Consider the following 23,519-nt stretch of genomic DNA (forward strand, 5'->3'; position numbering starts at 1 on the left):
AAAAGCTCTAAGCGGTGCCTGTTGGCTGCAATAGCCCAATAAAAAGCTTATTTGGGTCGCCCCATCTAGTCACGGTCAAAAATGGATCGCTTAGGCTGCTGCACAAAGATGGGAGGCTGCTGGGGTTCCACCAGAATGAAATGTGTTGCTTCAGAGAGAGAGGGAGCTTAGTGCTTTTATATGTGAGCACAGATGGCACACCTGTGCCCCACACAGCTCCCCCAAAAAGGAATGCAAGGCTTAGTGGCACAGCCGAAACCTGATTACGAGTATAATGTGCCGCATCGCAGAATGTCACGAAAGCATGAGCCAAGAACAGCAAAAGGAGGGAGTCTTGGCAGCTGACTGTTCTCCCCTGCCATCCCAACCAAATATCCTTCAGCCAGCATCTCTCCTCTCCAACGGTGGCACTTAAAACAACTAAACATATTTAAAAGTCATTGTGGGAAAGGGGGGGGCGGAGAGACAGAGAGCATGGTTCCTCATTCTGCCATTCTTACCGAGGCACCTTCGTTTTTCTTGTTTCCTCACCGTTCTTCTCAGTATCTTTTCCACAGAAACATAGAACTGGAAGAAACACCCCCCCCCCAAGGGCCAGCTAGTATGACCCTCTGGAAGCTAAGGAGCAAGAACAGATATGCTTTGGTAAAAGAGAATTATTCTCTTGGGCAGTCCAAACTCAATACTGAGTTCCAACAACCAGGATGAGAGCTTGCTCTGGATCTGGGCCCCTCTCAGTTGACTGAGAAAGAAGTATCACATTGTTCAGGGTGGGTGGGGGATGAACTCATCAGTGCTTCAAAGATTAGGAGTGCACCTGACATGGGTATGCTTGGCAGTGGCCCTTGGTATGAGAGTTGTAACAGCGTGAATGCTTTACGTTATGAGTGGTCGACAGTAATGTCTGTGGCACACTGAATGGTTGTAGTTGGTTGTGTGAAAGGAGTGGTGTGTGAGATTGAGAGAGTGATAGCATGCATATGTGTTGACTGAAATTTTACATTATACAGTGGAACCTTGGTTCTCGAATGTAATATTTTCCGCAAGTCCATTTAACTCCCCAAATGTTTGAAAACCAAGGCTTGGCTTCCTATTGGCACAGGCACCCAGGAAACAATAGCCGACAACCGCATTGGACGTTCGGCTTCCAAAAAAACATTCAAAAACCGGAAGGCTTAATTCCAGGTTTTCAGTATTCGGGAGCTGATTTGTTTGTCAACTAAGCCGTTCGAGAACCAAGGTTCCACGAAACTGCCTTGCAGGGCTCTCAGATTTTATTTATTTCAATATTATGTTTACGAGCATGGGTATCGCCTATGTATTTTGCTATGTGACTCATTTGACATAGTCTCATAACATTTATTGTATTGCAAACTGTTTCAAGGCCTTTCAGATATTAAGTGGGCTACAAATAGATGTAATAATATCATCATCAAGAGTGAGATTGGTGCTGAGCTGTTGCCACATCTCCTGTTCACTTGTTCAATGCTTGACCCAAGAATAAATGTGAGCCAAAAATTTACAGTATTTCAGAAGCACATTTTTTTCTTGGGGGGGGGCTTCTGAGAGCTGGCCTGGGAGGCCTCCCTCTCTATTCTCTTTTCCTTCCCTTTCATGACAGGTGTAAGGTTGGATGCCAATATTCATTCACACCAGGACATTCCAGGCCAATGATATCCCCCTGTAAAGCAATTACATTGTTTTGCCATATGTGGCACACAGACCAGCTGCTTTACAGTACGTTTTGCTTCAGAAAATCACTTTAATCAATACACCAACTCATTCTGTCAGTTATAATTAAGGCAAGGTAAATGGCAGGTGCAACATTAATCAACAAAACGGAAGCCTACAAGCACCAGATGTAGGGATCTGGCTTAAACCTTAACATCAGGGATTCACATTTATAATCCACCTAATTTCCAAGAGATTGGTGTTAGTGACAGCAAACTCAAGTAATAGAAGACAAGAGCTGCAATCCAGCAACCCATTCTGGTTGCCTTATTCATTTCCACTAGTGACACACTATTGTCCAGAAGCAACAGTAAACTATGGTTTACCATTATGTCAACAGGCCTGAACTCATGCTTCCTCCCTCCAACACAGCTGCAAATGGAGCTTGGAAGTTTTTCTTCTTATATTTCAGGCATGTCCAACTTCCAAGAGACTGTGATCTACTCCCACTATTAAAAAAACCCAACAAACTGGCAGTGGTCTACCCATTGTATTGACCAAAGTTGTTGAGCTTTCCTTGTAGCTGAATCAAAGGAGAAAAGGGAGGTGGAGCACCCAAGTTTTAAACTCATGCACAAAACACTGGTGTTCTGGGCACCACAGCGTAAGGCTATTGATAAGCTGGAAGGTGTGCAGAGTGCGATTAAGATGAGCAAAGGTCTAGAAACCAAGCCTTAAGAATGGAGTTGAGTATGTTCAGCCTGGAGAAGAGAAGACTGAAATGTATGAATACATCTTCAAACGTATGATGGGCTATCAAATGGAAGACAGAGCAAACTTGTTTCCATCTGCTCCAGAGGGGTGGACCCAAATCAGTGGATTCAAAAGTCAAGAAAGGTGATTCCAACTTAACATTAAGAAGGATCTAGGAGTCTTGGTTGACCACAAACTTGACATGAGCCAACAGTGTGACGCGGCAGCTAAAAAAGCCAATGCAATTCTGGGCTGCATCAATAGGAGTGTAGCATCTAGATCAAGGGAAGTAATAGTGCCACTGTATTCTGCTCTGGTCAGACCACACCTGGAGTACTGTGTCCAGTTCTGGGCACCACAATTCAAGAAGGACACTGACTAACTGGAACGTGTCCAGAGGAGGGCAACCAAAATGATCAAAGGCCTGGAAACGATACCTTATGAGGAACGGCTAAGGGAGCTGGGCATGTTTAGCCTGGAGAAGAGGAGGTTAAGGGGTGATATGATAGCCATGTTCAAATATATAAAAGGATGTCACATAGAGGAGGGAGAAAGGTTGTTTTCTGCTGCTCCGGAGAAGCGGACACGGAGCAATGGATCCAAACTACAAGAAAGAAGATTCCACCTAAACATTAGGAAGAACTTCCTGACAGTAAGAGCTGTTCGACAGTGGAATTTGCTGCCAAGGAGTGTGGTGGAGTCTCCGACTTTGGAGGTCTTTAAGCAGAGGCTTGACATCCATATGTCAGGAGTGCTCTGATGGTGTTTCCTGCTTGGCAGGGGGTTGGACTCGATGGCCCTTGTGGTCTCTTCCAACTCTATGATTCTATGATTCTATAAGGACTTTCTGACAGTAAGAGCCATTTGACAGTGGAATGGTGTCCCTTGGGAGGTTGTGGACTCCCCTTCCTGGGAGGCTTTTAAATAGAGGTTGGGTGGCCATCTGTCAGAGATGCTTTAGCTGTAATTCCTGCATTGCAGGAGGTTGGACTAGATGACCCATGAGGTCCCTTCCAACTCTACAATTCTATCATTCTATTATTCTGATGTTAAGTCCCCAAAGAAATCACCATGCGGAGGAGGTACCCATATGCGTACATAGGCCAGGTCACCCCACAGAATTTACTGGGAAAGCTTGCTACATATTTCAGTATCAGCACCAATTTCTGAATCAAGGTGGCAGGATGCATTAACTGAAACACACATACCTTAACAGGGAGAGGTTTGTGTTTCACTTCAATTTCTACACTGCACTTTCCTCGCTCAGCACAACTCACATTATATGCCCCTTTCCCAGGTATTATTATTTCAATAATTATTTTATATTGCATTAACCTCCCAGAAGCCCACTGGCACAGAGACAAAATTATCTTCATGGGGGAAATGTATTGCAGCTGGCGAGGAGAAGATAATTACAATATTCATAATCAAATTTGTAATCTAACACTGTGTCCATCTGTAAGCAAGTTCTATTTTAATACAGATCAGTGCTTTTTGAGAGCAACTGAGTGCAGCAACAGAAAGAGAAGATTAACACCCCTGCTGTCCGTGAAGCAACATTTGAACAGCCAGACCGATCTGCATAAAAGTCTACAGCAAGATGGGAGTTTTTATGGCGTCTGATTTGTTAAGGAATTGTACATAAAGGCATCCGTTAAGTGGGTGTTAAAACAACTTGAAGGAAGGCTTTAAAATCTTAAAAACACACTGTATCAAAATAAACAAGGAGTCAAAATTCATGAGGAATTCTTGTTATGGAGCTCTTTCACTGAGACAAGACTTCCTGTGGCAGGGTACAGTGGCCATGGCTCAACTCAGGTATTAGGTCACAAACCATGGCTTATGCTAGCCACTGGCCTGGTTCGTACAACACAGTAAGCCAAACCATGGCTTACCTGAACTGAACAGACATCCTGACTCCTGGAAAGAAACTGAGAGCCACCACAGACCTCTTTGCTCCTGTGCCACGCTAAGCTAAGCCAAGGTTTGTCTTAGCATATCGTCCAAATGTAGGCATGTTTTTTACGAGCGAGTTTAATCACAAGCCCAGGTTGGGACAGAACACTAAGCCAAATCTTAGCTTGGCACTGTGTGGGAGCAAAAAGGACCAAGAAGGATCAATGAAGCCTTGGGCTCCTATCTAGGAGGCCACATGTCCATGTCAACAAGAAGAGCCTGCTGGATTATGCCAAAGGGAGCCCACTTAATCCAGCAGTATGTTCTTGCAGTGACCAACCAGATGCCTGTGGGAAACCTGCAAGCAGGACCCGAGCACAACAGCACAATCCCCTCCTGTTGTTTCCAGCAAGCAGTATTCTACAGTATTGATGCCTCCATTGGTGGGGGTACAGCATAGCCATCAATAACCCTCTCTTCCATGAATTTGTCCAATCCTCTCTTAAAGCCATCCAAGTTGGTGGCCATCAATGCTTCCTGCAGGAGCACGTTCCATACTTTCACTATGTGCTGCATGAAGACGTCCTTTATTTTATCTGCCCTGAATCTGCCAACAATCAGCTTCACCAGATGACCACAAGTTCTAAAGGTGGGCTTGCTAAGTCCTAGTTGGGCTTGCCATGCTGTGTGAACCAGGCTGCAGTTTAGAATCCAAATCCTGGTATGAACTTCCAGGAGTACAACAGGCAAACCCTGTTTGGGTTGGGGCTGCTTGACTGCTTTTCATTTTTCATCCTCTCTGCTTTCACCGCCTTCACATGCTCCCACCTCCGCAGCATAGCAGACTCTGGAGGTGGAGAAAGAGCCATAACTTTGGCCTGTCAGTTTAGTAGGGTTTCTAAACTTGGTTTCAGTGGCTAGACGCAAACCATGATTTGTTGATGCAAACATTACCGGGGGGGGGGGGGTCACATCACTGTCAGTGTGAAAGGGCTTTACATGTAGACAAATGTACACACCCAGGGGTCTTCCATACAAGGGGCAAGCCTGGGCGAAACACGGAACCAGTGATGTGACTCCCATGTAGACGCCTACAGTCTGATACAGATTTGTTCAGAGAATGTCCATTTCAGATTCTAATTTTTTCCATCTAAAGTTCACCCCAGTTTGGATTTTTTTTTTTACAGCCCCCACAAAAATGTGCACACATTTTTATTTTTGTATACATTCCCCCCCAATACTCATATTTTTTGGTTGAAGAGTAGCACTGCAAATTTTGAAGCACAAATTTCTAAGGTTTCATTGCAATGAAGACCCGAGAAATGTTGCCGTGATCCCTAGACACAGGACGCCGAGTACACAGCCAAGAGGAGGTGTCCACTTCCTGTGTCAACCCCTCTCTACTGCTGTCTCTTCAATATAAGGTGGGAATAAATACATTTTAAGGTGTTGCTGTGAAGATTTCTAAGTGTTATAGCATCATTATTACTCCATATGTTTTATTTAACCAACAGAAAGCCATCATCTTTATGAAGGCATCTGCAAGGGTGATGTTTCCTTTCTATTGCAGATTTTTAACTGTAGGCTATCATTTCGGTCTTGCATAAAGTTCTATTATGGTTTTCTTCAAATATTATGCCTATTTTGGGTTTTTACTGTTGTGTGCTTCTTCAGAGCAGTGTGTGAGAGAGACGGGGGGGTGGGGGGAGGGAGGGAAAGAAATATTTAAAGTGTGGGTGGAAGATTGATGAGATCCAGTGCTCTGGAATGCATCCACTACACCAGTGGTTTTTTCCACGCTGTGCCCTGGAGGGTTCCACAGAAGTTTGTCACCATCGGCCATTCAATGAGATGGTCAATTATGGCAAAAAAGCTTCCCCAAGAGGGAACTTCCCATGATGGCTACATATTACCTCCGGGATCAGGGGCACAATGCCTCTAAACATCAGCTGCTGGGAAACAGGAGCAGGAGACTACTATTGCAATGAGGTCTTGCTTGTGGCTTTCCCAAAGGATCTAGATGGCCAGTGAGAGAACAGGATGCTGGACTAGTTGGGCCTTGACCTGATCCAGCCACAGCGCTCTTCCAACCTTCATGATCTCAGGGGGAACTTCATTCAACAACCAAGGCAATCAATGTAAAGATTCAGGAGTATTGGGGCTTCTACTATGGAGTTCTCCAAGTCACGGGCTGGCAATGTGACACCCTCAGGCTGGAGGGGTACTGCTTCCAGGGGTTCATCTTGTAGCCTTGCATCTGGGACTGGCCCTAGGGGCAAGGCCTCCAATTAATTTCTAAGCATAAATTGAGCCCAGAAGCATCTTGACAGTGAATGCAATTGGCCCAAGTCCAGCTGGATGGGTTCTCTATATGCCATATCCTTAAAGTGGCACACAATTGCATTTTGTGAATTTTGGACTGGATGGAAGAGAACTCTCTTTTTGGCATCAGGTTGAAACCATCCTGTTATCTCAGGCAGTTGATGAAATACAATGAGAAGGGTGCTATTGTCTGCATGTTTGGGATCTCTCTTTTCCCCCCAAGTTGCAACTAATATAAAAATTATTTTCCTGTGGTGGCTAGTGCCCATTGAAACTGGTAGGGCAGAAGTCAGGGAGACGAACAGTAGGTGGCGCCAGAGCCATCTCATTCTACTTTAGTGCTCATCCTCTTCCCTGGTAAGCTCTACAAGAGCAACACTGAGACTAAGGAGGAGGCAGACAAGCAGGATAAGTCCCGAAACTGGTTGTAAGTAAAAAGGGGAGGCAGATGAGGCTAGCCTCTGAAGTTGTCCAATTTGTAGATGGTGCTGATTTTTGTTTTATTACAATCATTAATTGCTTTTGCCTGCACTTTTAAGGTTTTGCTTTCAAATTTGTTGTAAGGCACCTAGAGACAGGCTGGTATTCCACATCAAACAAACTAAATAAGTAGCAAAACAAAATGCTGCGACTGAGTGCCAGTCCAAAACAGACCAAGGCCAGTCAATCCGCCCCTAGCATGAAGCACCATCTGGAGAAGTACAGCTTAGATTCCTATTCAAAATCTTTCGTGACAGAAATTTCTCCAACACTCAAGCTTGGAGAAGACAAAAGGCAGAAGTGGGAGTCAGAGGAGAGGTAGGTTCTCTGCTAACATAGGCAGGCCTTCTTACAACAAAGGCAACCACAAAGCAATCTTGGAGCCAAGATAGTGCCAAGACAATCACGCTCTCCATGCAGAGACAGAAACCCTCCCTGGCCATATGGTTGCTCCGAAACACTTTGCCATGCAGGAACGGCTGCAGACGTATCTTTGGGCTGGAATTAGTGTTTAAAGAAGAGTAATTGCTCCAATTAGAAGCTATCCAAGCCAAGAGAGGTAGAGAAAGTATTAAATTAGAAACAATCCCAGATTCCAAAAACAGCGCAGAGGCCAAAAAATTGTGACTTGTTAGGCACAGTGTACATATAATTATGATGCAGAGAGAATGCATTACTACTGATGTGAGTCCAAGCTCCCAAAGAGCTATTGATAGTTTCACTAAGGAAGCAAAGAGAAAGACAAGAATTTGGGGGTGGACATGAACAAGGAGGCTGACAAGCGTAGGTGAGGGAGAGGAGAAAGAGAGGCCAGCCTGCAGACCACATTTAGGAAAGAAAAGACGCCTCAGGGTCTCTCTGCAGCTAGCCCTTGCTGGCATCTATCTGTCTGGAGAGGCAAAGGAGTGCGTCTTCAGGGGTGACGCCTATTCACCAGGTATGCAGCAATGAAGTGACCTCCCTGGGGCGCAAGCCTAGACAATGTGTATGGAGGTCCTGCGCTGCCCAGATGACAAGACCCCCTCTCGGTCATGCTGATGTGGTCCAAAGGAAAGCAGAGCAATACATTTGGCTCCAGCTTGGCTGCAGAAGTTGCTGGAAGGAGGAGTACAATGAGCCATCCAACCGTCTTAGGGACCGGATTTGTGCTAGGTTTATTCCTTAGCCTTTTCTTCTCCCTAAGATGTCCCACAAACAGATTGTTCCTCTGGGTTTGCTCAAGCCTTTCTCATGAATGAAGATAGCCACAAGGCAGTGGAGGTTTAGGATCAGTTTCCCTTCTCCTAGGTGGACTACCTTCCCAGGCTGATGAGTCCTGCCTGCCCCTCACTTCCTTCTACAGCACATGCAGGAACTGCCTTCTGGACCACTGGAGTCACTATTGGTCTTGTCCACTCAATCTGCCAGAGCCTGTGTCTTTGCACGAAGAGGAAGTCCTCAACTCACTGAAGGATTAAGACCCATCGGCTATCCTCACCTGGTTTAGCTAGCCTGTAGAAGCTGGGGTGTGGCCACTGTTGCATGCTGACAATTTCTAGGAGCCACAGGTGAGAGCGGAGTGTGGGGTGGGGAACAAAAGTGGACAAACTGCCCCAGGAGGAGCATGACATGTCCCCCACCAGATGTTTTACCCCTCCCCTAGTACCCCATACACCCCAGCACTACTGACTTAATAAATACCCCATTTATTCTGCACAGGTTTTAACAATCCTAGATAATGAACAAAAACCACCAACCTTCACCACTCAGTGATTTAAGATCACCGTTTGCCCTACCCTCTCATGCCTTAGAAAGGCAGCCAAAGCTGGCAGGGGGGAAATGTGAATCGCCCTGTGATCTTTGGATGAAGGTCGGAATACCAATTTAATAAATATAAATAAAATGAAACTCCAAAGTTGACACTAACAGATACATAATAGAAAAATCCTGGTGTGTTTTTGAAAATAAAAAAGAGTATACCTTTCAAACTGGCAGACTAATGATTAACGACGTTGATGGTATGTAATTTTACTGCTGATTTTAATGTTGCTCCACCACAATTATATATATTTTTAATGTTCGCGGTGTAGACATTTTTGCAAACTAATAATAATAATAAATACAGTTAATAAAAACCATTAGCGTTCATCTCACAGTTTAATGTTTCATCAAAAAAAACTTATTCTACCTGTTGCTGCCTGCATAGAAATAATAATGCAGCAAACAACCACAGACCCTTCAGGAAAAGGTTGCTTCTGCCACTCATTTCTAAAGAAGCTTTATGCGCCTTTTAAAATTTGGAATAAAGTGACGAGGCAAGCAAGGTCTGCCCCTGCTTGGAGGCCTTGCCCACTGGCCTTGGTGGGATCCACCGGACAACAACTTGATCTGACATGTGTGAGGTAGACAACTGCTTTTATTGCCAGATGGAAATGAATCTTATGTTCAAATCTTTCTTTGGTCTCTCCATAGATGAAGGAAGGAAGGAAGGAAGAAGGAAGAGATCTTACTTTCCCATCCAAACTGCGTAGCTGTCAGGGAGTCTCGGGATGAAGAGGATGGAGTTTCCACTGTCAACCTCAACTGCTCCGTAGCAGTCTGCCTCAGTCACTCCAAATGTCCAGTGGAAGTAGGATTCCTAGAACCAAGGAATTTAAAAGCATTCCATTATGCCAGTTCTCCGCTCTTGCCTTTTTTTAAAAAGGGTATTTGGAAAGATGTCAAGGTCAATACAGATTAGCACTACCTGTGGCAAAGGGACCCACCGGGTTGAAAGGTTTTGAACATAATGCAAAACACCCTCCAAATCACCTCTATCACCACTTCTAAAAAGGCAACCTGATTACATGGATATACTTGCCAAAAAAAGTGGGAGGAACTAACAAAAATTAAAATGCTGAGCACCCTGAACTTCAAGACATTTATTCAGAAGTGTAGTGTTTCAATGGAACTCTGATCCCATGGGAGAGGACAGAGACATAACAAGAGCAAGGGTTCACTAATGTGACACTCCCAGGAAGGAGTGCCTGTGAGTACGTCCTTCAATGTTCACAGAAGGTCTCAGTAAATACCCGTCCCAAAATCAACCCTGTGATGATTATTTATATAGCGCCCTTTGTCAGAAAACCACAGGGAGGTTTACAACATCACACGCAAATGCCAGCACGTAATAGGATACCTAGACAATACAAAGATCAAAACAGTTGTATAAATATAATTATAATAAGAAATGCATAATAAAATACAGGTGTTCATAATACACAGATTTTCTTAGCAGCAAAATATGGGAGAAATCTCTGTGATCCTGCTCAGTTCCTGTCTGCACCAGCTTGGCCTCTCCAAAGTGGAGCAACCCCACTTAAACATGCCCACACAATTAACTGCACACCAGGATGGATGCCCTCCAGATGTCCTACAACTCGTATCAGCCCCAGAGATTGATTGGCTGTGCTAACTGAGTATGACGGGAGGTGGAGCCCAAGCAGCCTGGAGGGTACCACATTAGGGGAAGGCTGCCCTGCTCATCTGTCCTTCCATGATAGGAACCCTTTGGCTGTACACTGACAGTCTGAGAATTCTACATCTTCCTTCCTTCTAACTGTGAGCGCTGTACTCTACCAGCACCAACTACACTAACAGAATTGATTTCTGGAGGATCAAATTGCAACTACCTATTTCTATGGGCAGGGCAAACTCTCCATTCTCTTTCTTGCCCCACCATAAGACTCCCATCAACTGAAGAGGGTCTTCAAGAATACATAAAGCAGGAGTCCCCTTTCTACTGATTGCAGTGGAAGCTGACTGGCAGCTTAAGGGACAAGTTTAAAATTGTGGATCTTTAAGGGTATTGCTGCTAAATCCTAAATCCTGACTCCTCAGGCAACACCTATTGGCTGATGAGAGGATTACAGTCTCATACTTAATGCCCAATGATAAGTTGAAACAGGGCATCCTGCCTGACCAAATGCCCACACTAAACCTCTGAGCAAGTTGATAATATCTGGCTTTCTGTCAGCTACCTTGAATACGTGCCTAACTGCACCCCACTGAGAAGGAAACATGAACTGCACAAATTACTTAAGTTTAACAACGGTCCATAAGAGGCACAACCTTTGCCCATTTTGTGCCTCAATCAACCCTGCTTACATGACTGTAAAACAGATAACCATCCTGGAACACATCAGCAGAGATTAAACTGAGAGCAAAACTGAACTACAACCTCATCCCCACCTCCAAGAGGCTGAGAAATCTCACTTGCACTGTGTTAGAAGAGACCAGGGGAAATAGGTTAACAAGAACAAGCATGCTGGGGCAAGAGATTCTGCAAGCTCTCTGGTCTTTTCTTGTGGGTTAAGACAAAGACAGGAAGCAGCTATAGAGCAAGTCCCTAGGGGGAGGGTGGTGATATATCAAGGACTCTCAGAGACATGGATATATCCAAGCTGGGTGGTCAAAAGCTCCTGGAAAGGGAATCGGTGGAGGCAGAGGGGAAAGAGCCCACCATGAGCCAGCCCACACGGGACAGTGATTCTGCAGCATTGAATTATGCATTGAATTAACTGATGCAGGACAGTAAGAGCCATGTGAAATAATTCTTGGTAAACACTGCAGAAGAAGGCCTGGACTGATCAAGCATTTGCTGTATTAACCAATGCACAGTTCAAAAGGGTGGAGGGAGAAAGGAAATCAGAAGCCCACTAGCTGACTCCAAGCACACCAGTGTTTCAGGAAAGATAACTATCAAGAATGTAAGAACATAAGGAGAGCCTGCTGGATCAGGCCAATGGCCCATATAGTTCAGCATCCTGTTCTCACTTAAGGTGGCCACCCAGATGCCCCTATGGGGAACCCCTAAGCAGGACCTGAGGCAGAGCCTTTGGGAACTGACTGTTTTTGAAGAAAGGCCTGGTGCTATGATGTCTTTATTATTGTTGTCTGTGTTTTTACTTGATCTTTTAAATTTTAATTCTATTCAAGTCTAATTACATTTTCATGATTGCCCTTCCTAGGTTTTTAGCTTTTTCTATTTTATTTGGGTAAGCCAGCTTTAGTCCCAGACTGGGATATATATATATATATATACATACACACACACACACACACACACACACACACACACACAGCAACAACAACAACAACAACTTATAGGTATGCGATGTGTGTGTTTTTCCACTGGTGGACAGTAGCCAGCAACTAATAAAAGGGGCTGAGATCTGAGCTAAAAGAGATAAGTCTGTTGTTTGTTCATGCTAAATCTTACCTGGCGAAACAGAACGCCTGTGTCAGTGCAGTATCTGTTGGTCTGCTCCCCGCCTTGCAGGAGGACAATGGATTTCTTTGGCACATCCTTGTTTGATCTCAGCCGCTCGCACAAGCGAGTTCTGTTCAGGGCAAAGAGCGCTGCTGGAACTTTCAAGGTTTCGTTCCCCAGCCAAAAAGACGGCCTGGAAAGAGGAAGGAAACATTAGCTTCTGCAACAAGAGCAGCCCTCCCCTAAGCTGGGGCCTTCCAGGTGTTTTGGACTACAATTCCAGTCGGGAGTCATCAGCACTCTGATGGCTCCCAATCCCAAAACCCTTGATGACCTCCCCCAGCAGATGTCAAGCAGCACAGCGAAAGAGATGAAACCTTAGCAGGACCCAGTAAGCTCTCCACCCATCTTGCACCACCGTCAGCGATCGACCAACCAGATAGAACAGCCCATGGCAAAACAGGGTGTCCAAGCCCCACACTGGCCAGTCACTCCAGAAAGATACCATGGCACTGGAAGCCACCAAGAAAGTCAACAGGAATGCATGTGCCCTGCCCAGTTCCCACCACAGTCATTTCAATTCCCAAGTTGGCCTTATACCCAGATGGCAAAATCTCATCCTGGGCTTGAATTGCCACCAGTGGCTCTATTTAAATCAATACGTTAGATTAACTAAGTGGCCTGTAAGCATCTCAAAGGGACTCACACCAGAAGGTGACACACACATTCCTGCATGGCAGGGAGCTGGACTAGAGGACTCCTTGGGTCTCTTTCAACTCTACAACTCGATGATTCTACGTACCGGTACTACATCTGACTTGAGATGCACTTCCAATTCCATTCCATCTCATCGCCTCTTCACTTATTGACGGGAGGATTGTGCTACACAGATGCTGCCCTCGACATCTGGAACCTTATTTCTGTGCTTTTGTTCCATTGTCTTCCCAGAGGCAAAAATCAAGTTTGCACATTCATTTCTGCATAATGTATTCTGCTTTTGCTAGCTGTTGGCTGTGTGCACGCCTGGAGCAGGCCTCTGGAGAATAAGCATTACGCCCACTTGGTGGAGGAGTAAAGGATGGAGTCATGAAAGCAAACTCCCAATTGTCCACACGGTCCTACTCCCACCGAGAGATCAGTAATGACCAACTTTAGCACCAGCCAACAAACATCTCACATTCTCAGGTTCAACTTATTTCAGCTGAGCTACATGGAATGGGCCCCTCCAGCAACTCAAGAGTAGAAAATAAGGAACAAACTTAGTGGTTATGCCTTCAGCCACAAGCTGTTACTATGCTCAGCTGTTGCTAAGATGTAGATATATATTTTCTATCAACCTGCATTAACCTGAGCGTGCTCAGTGAAATGTTCCCTCATGTATTAATTATTATATGGCTTTCTCAGAAAACAGAAAACGTGCAAAAGAAGGTAACCTTTGCTTCGTAGCCGGCAAAGAGCAAACTTCAGCGCGGTTTCAGCATCAAAAGTCCAAAATGCACAATTCCTGCAGCCAACGCAGCATAAAGGAACTTTTAATCTGTAACACCGGGAGACAATTCACGAAAGCCAAAGGTCAAACTTCTTCAGTGCGCAAAAATGGTGTGCGCATGAGGGAGAGCTGTGTGTGCGACTGCGTTTGTGTGAGTGAGACACAGACAGAGAGTGCTGTGTCTGCATGAGTGTTGAGTGACTGCGGTGAATGTAAACACCTGTATACACACATGCACGTGTGTTCACCACACGCACTGTTAGTGTGTGGCCCTCGGAAGGGTGGCTGACTCCTAATTTGGCCCTCAGACTGTAAGAAGGTTAGCCCCTGCCCTGTTCTAAAGCCCTGGTTAGCAGCTTATTTTTGCTAAAAAGCCAGCAACGTTGGTTCTTACTTGTCCCGGGATTCAAGCCAAAGGACTCTGTGGCATCTCTTTCCCCCCCTGGTGTGGACAGCAAGGAAAGCCCTTGCAAAGCCTATCCTCCAAGCAAGCAAGGTCCACACATTGCCACCTTCCCACCCTGCCTCAGCTTCTGCGGAGTGAATGGCTGTATTACATAACCAGGGAAGTGCACCGCCAACACCCCTCGCCATCCACACTGGGAAGGGTTTTTGCTCACGTGAACATAGAAGGGACTGTGGTTGCAGAGGAGGTTCTCAAGATCAAGGGGCCGTGGAGGGAGAGGAGGGGTAGACAGATTCCGTTCCAGCTGCCCATCCCAAACCTAAGGCAAATTCTCAAGAATTCATCTAAGAAAGCAAAGATCCTGTTCTATCACCTTCCTGCCCTTCCCATGATTAGGTGGCAACCACATCTATTTATGACTTGTTAAGGCAAGCATGGTTGAGCAATGAAATGTCATCTGGCAAGAGTCGCCCCTGTAGAATCCCTGGGAGAGCCAGACAGTGACCGTCTTGCCAGGACTGGTTGCATATAAACCACTAAGTAGCAATATGGTAACTGTGGCATTTATCAAGTTTTATCATGATTAACTTCAAAAGTCAGAGATTTTCCCCATTTCTGCTCCCGTAAATAGAAATGTATCCTTTAACTCAGGGGTCAGCAACCTTTTTCAGCCGTGGGCTGGTCCACCGTCCCTAAGAGCATGTGGTGGGCTGGACTATATTTTGAAGGAAAAAATGAACAAATTCCTATGCCCCATAATTAACCCAGAGATGCATTTTAAATAAAAGCACACATTCTACTCTTGTAAAAACACTGATTCCCAGACCATCCAGATTGAGAAAGCAATTGGGCCAGATCCGGCCCACGGACCTTAGGTTGCCTACCGTTGCTTTAACTCCATTGCCGAGATCAGAGGGAACACTCTGTCTCCAAAACCCCATGTATTCCCTACTCCAACAAGCCACAGTTTATTGGAGCAGCAGCAGTGTTATGTCTGAATTGGGTCAAATGTGTGTGTTATGGCCTTGTAACTTCTTAAAAATTCTGCAAGACATAAGTGGTTCTCTGCCTCCCAACATGCTTGAACTCTGACTAGGTTGACTTTTATTATAAAGAGAAATGATAGAATTGTAGAGTTTGTATGGAATCCCTCAAGGGTCATTAGTCCAATCCCTCTTCAATGCAGAAATCACAGCTAAAGAATTCCCAACAGATTCTGAAACTGCTACGCCTGCGTTATAGGGGTTGGACCAGATGATCCTTAGTGTCCTTCCCACAGTTACCATATTTTTCTGTGTACGACTAGGTTTCTTAATTAAAAGAAAGTGCTAAAAATTTGGTGTCGTCTTATACACAGATAGTGCTGAGATGGGACGGGGGATTGGTGGCTGCCGCGAGCAGGAGATTGTCATCGGCGTTTGGGCGGGTGATTGGTGGCTGCAACAATGTCTCCTGGTGATTGGCTGCTGCGACAATAGGGCGTGTGATTGTTGGCTGCTGGTGGCAAATGGGCCGACGATTGCTGGCTTCGTGAATACACCCCCCCCCAAAAAAAAAAAAAAACCTGAACAAGTCTGGGCAATCCCCCCAAAAAAGCTGAACAACACGTGGCAATTTCCCCCCATTTCCTCAGTTTTGTGTCCCCAAAAATAGGGGTTGTGTTATACATTGGGGCATGTTATGCATGGAAAAATATGGTAAGTCATATATATGCTTATTGTTGCTTGCTACTAGACCAAGGATCATGGTTGAGCCTGTCCACCCACTGCAGCAAAGATACCAGAGTTTTGTTGCCCTAAGAAGCCCAGGAACTTATCAAATGGAATCAACTTATATATGTTCAAGGATTAGCAAGTCTGCCTAGGAATTGCCACCCTGTGGTTCACCACAGAAACCCACTGAGCCCAGCTGAGGAATCTTTTATTTTCTCACACCCTCCCCACTCCCAGAACTCTGTGTGTTCAGTTTGAAAGCAAAAAATAGCTCTCACATCCATCTAAAAAGGCATAGACTTTTTACCTCTTGGGTGCTTGCCCCCCCCCCCCAAGGTAAACACTGTTGCCTTTTAAATAAATTGCCATGTAATCATGAGCTCCTAGAAAGGGCTCAGCCCTCTGCGCATGTTTTACACTGAAGTCCTCCAGTACCTTTGCTGGAGATTACTTTCAAATCAGATAATTGTAGAGTTGGAAGGTACTCAAAGGGTCATCTAATCCAACCCCCTGCAATGCAGAAAGAAGTGTATACAGGGCTTGCGTTTAAGCAAGCAATCCTTACTGGAGAGGTGGGTTATGCCGGCCATGGAGTTGGATATGCCTCCCTCCCAATGATAAGGTAGTAGAACCAGAGAAGAAAAGGGGTTGGCAGAGAATATAAAAAGCCACCTCCCCACCATCTGCCCTGGCCAGTGTGAGCCCAAAAGGGTTTTGGAAGTGGCAGCTCTTCCATCAGTGACTCTCCAATGAAGTAATTCTATTTAGTACCTTGGCCAGTGTCTAGAAAGGACCATAAATATATCTGCCTCTGGTCTCCAAGCAGATATAATTCTGGAGCAGGCTGCATGACCACAGGCTTCAGATGGTGTTCCTAACTTGTTTAAGAGATTCAGCATAATTACATTTTTGTTATGTTTAGAGCAACCGGTTAACACGCATTCTTGTTCAGGAAATACATGAATTGCAACATGGGAAAGTTCAGTGAAGTAACAGATTTTAAATCACCAAAAGAGAAGGCAAATTTTATTCAACCTTCCCCAAGAACAAGGCATTGCTACACAACAGCAGAAAGACGACCAAGCAAATCCATTCGGGCTGGCCTCTCACATCATTTCTCTCAAATCTTGTGTTGAATTTAAGAGTCTGCATGTGCCATTCTCCCTCATCCCCAAATGGGTAAACCAGCTTATGAAAAGAAGGGAGATTTGCATTAGCAATGCAAGAGAAACAACACCATCTGACCTAGTCCTTGGAAAGCGAACTCTGTTATCCACCAAAGGCAGCACAAGTTGGAGACAGAGAGCAATGATGAACTACAGCTCCCATCAACCCCCTGGACCACTGGGCATGCTGGCTGCCGGGTGTGCTGGGAGCAGGAGTCCAGCAATATCAAAAGGGGCTCACATCCCCCTACCCTCACCCCAGTTACAACTGCAGCCATGAACATTTCAGAGGAAAGGCAAGATAAAAATGTAAAGGGATAGAAGAAGAGGGCTCCACTTTGAAGAGGATTTCAGACAGCCCTCCTTGGGAACAAACAGCAGCGGAAAGATACAGCAACTGCCTGAAGCAAATAAGCAACTTCACACACAAAAAAAACCCTAGCCCTGACCTTTCGCCTTTAAGACCAGCATGATCTTAAGCTTTGTGTAGATTAAGCCTATGAAAAACAGGGAGGCAAGAAAATATTCCTCTCCTTATTTTCTCTGTGTTGGTCCGCTGAGAAGGTCACAGGAACAAGGGCATTAGGAAAAATTGGCAAGTGTATTTCTAAGGGTGGGAAGTGAAAAATTGGGCTGGAAGTGCCTCATTGGTCTGCCAAGTAGATCTAAACAGTGGAGGGGGGATCTCTCTTTGTCTGGAAATTACATCTCCTTTCACAGTTATGACTGTAAGCCAGGAGAACAGGAAAAGCACAAGAAGCCAGAAAGACATGCAGGTTGTGCAATGCATCCGTGAAGCAATGCAGCTCCTGAAACCTCACACCCCAACCATATTCTTACAACAACCTGGACTTGCACATGACACTAAACTGTGGTTAGTCTGAATGTCCAATCCCAGCCCAGCAGAATAACCATTATGTGCAACCATGGTTTCTTGTTGGCTTACAAACCATGGCTTGATTTAACTAAGGTTTTGCATTATGTCTGAACTCAACAGCCTTGTTGAGCTACCCCAGCAGATGTCAAGGCAATAAGGAACTATTTTACCTTTATTTTAAAAAAATAAATATTCAAAATTAAAACAAAACATATTATACAAAAACGTATCATCCTTATCCCCCCCCCCATTTTTCCTTTCATTTCTTTTGGGACTGGGATTCCTTAAAATGTATCACTGAATTGCGAATTTTCTGAAATATGTTGGGCCTTCAATAAACTATGTTTCTAACACCTTGAGAAAAATCCCCTTTCCACCATCTGCTTTTTGCTGGTTGAGAGAATGGCTGCTTCTTGAAAACACTGAAGTGTTGGACAATGGCAGACGAAGTTGATGCACTATATGGAATTGGCGGAAATGACTGGCAAGATCCGAGACCAGGGAGAAGAGTCGGTGTAAGAAGATTGGAAAAAGTTTAAAGACTATTAATAGAAATATTGTAAAATTAAGATAAAAAAATTTCTTCCTGTAGCACCTTAAAGACCAACTAAGTTAGTTCTTGGTATAAGCTTTCGTGTGCATGCACACTTCTTCAGATACACAGGAAGAAGTGTATCTGAAGAAGTGTGCATGCACACGAAAGCTTATACCAAGAACTAACTTAGTTGGTCTTTAAGGTGCTACAGGAAGAAATTTTTTTATTTTGACTATGGCAGACCAACACGGCTACCCATCTGTAACTGTAAAATTAAGGAATGTTAGAAAAATGTTGGAATGAAGTTATATGGCTTTAGTAGAAATGTCATAAGGAATTATGTATAAATAGATTAAAGGAAAAATAAGGCAAGAATGTGTTAAGATAATTATAGGATAGAAAACAGAGTAAGATGGAAAGGAATTGCTGAAACAATTAATAGAAGTGGAATACAAAAAGGGAGGTGTGAGGAGGTCGCTGGAAACAAGTGAATGAAATATAAGATATTGAAAATGTTTGAGGTGTTTTTAAATTGTTTTTGTTGGTTTTTGCTTTGTTTTGTTAGTCCATGTAATGTTTTTGTATTGTATTTGTATTGTTTTTTCTCTTTTCTTTTTTGTTTGTAGTGTTGTGTTTAAAATGTTGAAAAAGTAATAAATATCATTTTAAAAAAAAAATCCCCTTTCCTCTCTTTTTTTTTGGGGGGGGAGGGGTGCTCCATCCTTGGGTAAAAAACACAGATTTCATGGTACATGGGAAACGGGAACTAGGTAGTTAGTACATTTTTTTGTAAACCACTTTGCGGTTGTTTTTTACAATCAAGCAGTGCATAAATTTTATGAAATAAATAAACACACACAAAGCTGTGTGCAATCTCACTCTTTGACCTTTTTCCCACCCACATCCTCAACAGGAAGATTCTGACCTCTCTTATGGGTTAAGATCATTATGTGCAGTACTTTGTCAATTCAGGAGGCACTATATTAATGCCAAGAGGAATGCTTAAACTTTAACAAAGTCATGATCACACCAAAGCAAGTCCCTCTTTTCATGCCACTGCAATTGCAATGGAGAAAAGGAAATGTTTAATACACTCATTCATACTATACAATGAATGGATGAGCATATTAAACACAGTTACAGTGTCCTCCAAGCTTCCCCAAGATCTGTGGGGCACAGTAGGAGGCAGCAAGCTCTTCTGCCAGAGATATATTCAGCTCTCTCAGGTCTCTTTGCAAAACACTTCGCAAATCCCACAATGTGAACTTAATGTGCTCCTCTAGTGACATACTTTGCAAACCTACTGAAAAATAACAAGGTCAGGACTTTGATCGTCTTTATCAAGAATCCAAGTTTTGTATGGACAAAACGTACGATTCCCTTAATCAAAAGCCTTAAGACTGACGAGGTCATTTTTTACAGTATGAGGTTTAACATTACAGCAGTAATGAATAGATCTGTGGCACCCGCGATGAAGCACAAAGAAAGCACGACTGATTTTTAATAGGATTTTGAGCGTCCAACAGTTGCTTTGAAAAAATGTTTGGGGTAGGAAAGCAACCAATTTTTTTATTAAATGGGGGAAATGAAATGGAAGCAGAAAGCAATTGTTTACACAGAAACACTGTGTTGCTGCAATTCAAAAATCACTCACAGCCCAAGAGATATGCCTGCATATGCGCTACTCTCCCTCAGCCTTCCCCAACCTGATGCCCTCCAGATATTTTGGACTTTAATTCCTATCAGGCCCAACTAGCACAGACATGCTGACTGCTGATGGGAGTTGCAATCTGAAACATGGAGGGCACCACATTGGGGAAAGCTGTTCCACCTGAGCCTAGAAGGACATTGTTAGTTGTGCTGATACACTGGGGTGTACTGGGAAACACAAGAGAGCCAATCCTAGAATCAAGAGGTGCTGCATTAGGTCACCAATATCTCCCTTCAAGGCAGGGATGGATAACCTGTGGTCCTACAGATGTTCTTGGACTCTGGGGCTGACTGGAGTTGTGAGTCCACCCCTGCTTTCGTCGATGGGTCAGGAGGAATCTTGCAGATGTGCACCAGGTCAGCAGGATTCAGGGAAAGTACAGCAGAAAGGGCAATGGGTGTGCCAAACTTGGCCAAAGACAAGTCTGGCAGAAACCATGGTCGGGCAGATCCCTTAATTTTAAAATGCATCCCTATTCCATAGCTATAAGGAATACACTGCACCTCACATGTGGAGACCAGTTTTCATCCCATGGATCATTATGTGAGTTTCTCTTTGTTACAATCTTCTCTTCCTACTGTACATTGGACTTGCTTAATCACCCAAATCAATTCCGGCTGAGAGTCCCTTAAAAAAACCTGCCCTAGAACAAGAACATAGGAAGATCCTTTATTCAGAGTCAGACCATTAGTCCATTTAGCTCTGTACTATCTACACTGGCCAGTTATGGAGCTCCAGGATTTCAGACAATATCTCTCTCAGCCCTACCTGGAGGTGCTAGGGATTGAACATGGTATTTTCTGCATGCAAATTTCTACCACTGAATTTAACCTAGAGATCTTGTTGCTGTTACAGAATAGCTGGAATGCAAACACATTTAGCAACATTTACTGTTTGGGACAGCCACACATCGTATTTTTAGGCCTGGGAGTGGTGGTTAAAACAAAAAAGAACTCTCTCACACACACAAATACTTGGTAAAGCCATACCCAACGTCTCCCCAAGAAATAAAAACAACTGCAGATTATGCCCATTGATAAAAATATTGAATCTCAAAAGAAGTACTGTACTAAAGTCCAGTTCAAACTGTTAACATCAAAATAAGGACACCCAAATATCCTCATAAGGAACTAGCAACAGCTCTCCAAGACTTTTAGGCAGGGATCTTTCCCAACCACACCTGGAGATGCAGGGCATTGAACCTAGGACCTTTTGCACACAAAACAGCACTGACCTTTGGCTCCCCTCCACCCCTTTTGACATTCCTGTGCATTATCCATAACTTCTGAAGTGAAAGCAATGAAACATCAGTACAAAGCTGCCCATAGTAAGGTTATAAACAGATGGAAAAGGGAACAGAACAAGAGCATTGCATAGAATACTATAAACTTCACAAGGGCTTTCACAGCTGAAAGCACACATTTAAAGCGAATTCTCCCACAACCCAGGATTAAGGGTGGCAGAAACGGCGACTCTCCAAGGGTCAAACTACATTTCCCAAGGTTCTGGGTCTGTGTGCTTTAAACGTATGGCATATACACAGCCTAAAGCTCACTCAGCCACGCTTGCTGCCTATATGGATAGAGAGATGGGGCGAGGAGAATAGAGAAAGCCAAGGGACCCGTGGCATTGGCTGCCCGTGCACCCGCAGCCACGGGCGACGTGCACGTCAGGAGACACCCCATTCCCACTAACTCGTAGGAGAGGTCGCAGAGGGGGCGTAAACCGGAGGGAATCTGGAACACGTGTGAATGCTTCGCAGCAGCATTTCAAAGAAGGAATCTCCCGCAAGAGGCAAAGAGAGTGCTGCTTATTCCTCCCTCCAGCTCCTGCAAGGAATCTTGCAAGCCAGCCAGCCACCCTCTGCCTCCGGCCAGCCGCCGGTGCTGCCTGCCTGCTTTGCTCCGCAGCCTGCCAAGCAACAGCAGCAGGAGCAGCGCCTCTTTCTTACCCCTCGGACGCAGCCATGTTGCTTCGTCGGACTCGGTCTGTCATGTGACCGCCGCTGCCCTTGTCAGCCACTAAAAAAAGGGAAACCAGAAGGGGCGGGGCAAAGGGTGGGGTTTGGTTGCTCCTGGCGACGGGGAACTCTTTGGCCAACGGGGAGGGGGCGCTGCGTCCTCTTTATGTTTCTAGCCTCTCTAGAGCAAATTGGCTGGCTCTTCTCTGGGGAGGAGAGAAAGGGCCCAGGTGCCACTGCTTGCCACGGCTTTTAGCCTGCCCACAACCTGTTCTCAGTACCAAATACGATAATGGGTGGGGTGTTTCTAGCTCATAGAACTGTAGAGCTGAAAGGGACCACGAGGGTCATCTAGTCTGACCCCCTGCAATTCAGGGATCTTTTGCCCAACGTGGGGCTCAAACCCACGATCCTGAGATGAAGAATTTCCTGCTCAACCAAGGGGGGGACTGTCACGCTTCCTTGTCATTTTTGCAATGGCCAGGAGGTGTGATGTTATATTTATAGTGCTGAAATTTTGTGGTTTTTAAATGTTGTTACATTTGCTATTATGTTGCTGTTTCGTTATGTTATTTAAAAAATTGTTCTTGTGATGGTTGATTTTGAGATGCATCCCTGCTTTCTGTGTTGTCAGCCACTTTGAGAATGAGTGAGGTAACCCCACAGCAGATTTCTTTCTAATATAAATTGTCACCTGCCATTGCACCATAATTATTTCTTAATACTGAAGATGAAGAAGATAATGTAAACAACGTATGTACTTCACTCAGTCACAGTCATGGTTACAGTTTTCTCAGTTTTCTTTTGTTTATCTGTACAGTGGTACCTCAGGTTAAGTACTTAATTCGTTCCGGAGGTCCGTTCTTAACCTGAAACTGTTCTTAACCTGAAGCACCACTTTAGCCAATTGGGCCTCCTGCTGCTGCTGCGCTGCTGGAGTACGATTTCTGTTCTTATCCTGAAGCAAAGTTCTTAACCTGAAGCACTATTTCTGGGTTAGCGGAGTCTGTAACCTGAAGCGTATGTAACCTGAAGCATATTTAACCCGAGGTACCACTGTACATCCTATTGACTTTTTACAGCTGTATTCTTAAAAAATAAATAAATATATGTTGTTGTTGTTGTTGTTTTAAAAAAATAACACCAAAAAAGGTTTGCTGGGCTGGAGGTCACTTTGTCAAGATATATATGCTGCATTCTCCTCAATCTGTAAATATATACAGTTGCACAACAGAAACAAAATGTCACATTTGTTTTGCAGGCAAGAAAGGTCCAGGTTCAATCCCTAGGATCTCCAGGTAAGACTCGTGG

At 44.5% G+C, this 23,519-nt stretch overlaps 1 protein-coding gene and 1 long non-coding RNA gene across 2 annotated transcripts in view; one reads left to right on the forward strand and one right to left on the reverse strand.

The window, feature by feature from the left end:
• PEPD (peptidase D) overlaps window positions 1-22,266 on the reverse strand; it is a 123,809-nt gene extending 101,543 nt beyond the window's left edge. The window contains exons 1-3 of the mRNA XM_082233492.1: window positions 22,200-22,266; window positions 12,362-12,545; window positions 9,612-9,739 (exon numbers count right to left, since the gene is read on the reverse strand). Coding sequence (XP_082089618.1) covers window positions 9,612-9,739; window positions 12,362-12,545; window positions 22,200-22,243 — 356 coding nt within the window. The 5' untranslated portion in view covers window positions 22,244-22,266. The remainder of the gene's footprint in view (window positions 1-9,611; window positions 9,740-12,361; window positions 12,546-22,199) is intronic.
• A 70-nt stretch (window positions 22,267-22,336) lies between these two features.
• On the forward strand, window positions 22,337-23,313 carry LOC309538107. The gene is made up of 3 exons (XR_014222114.1): window positions 22,337-22,504; window positions 22,843-23,014; window positions 23,259-23,313. It is a non-coding gene; the product is annotated as an uncharacterized lncRNA (long non-coding RNA).
• The last annotated feature ends 206 nt before the right edge of the window (window positions 23,314-23,519 follow it).

The sequence above is a fragment of the Podarcis vaucheri genome, assembly GCF_965113315.1.
Source record: "Podarcis vaucheri genome assembly, chromosome: 7".
Taxonomy (NCBI): Eukaryota; Metazoa; Chordata; class Lepidosauria; order Squamata; family Lacertidae; genus Podarcis; species Podarcis vaucheri.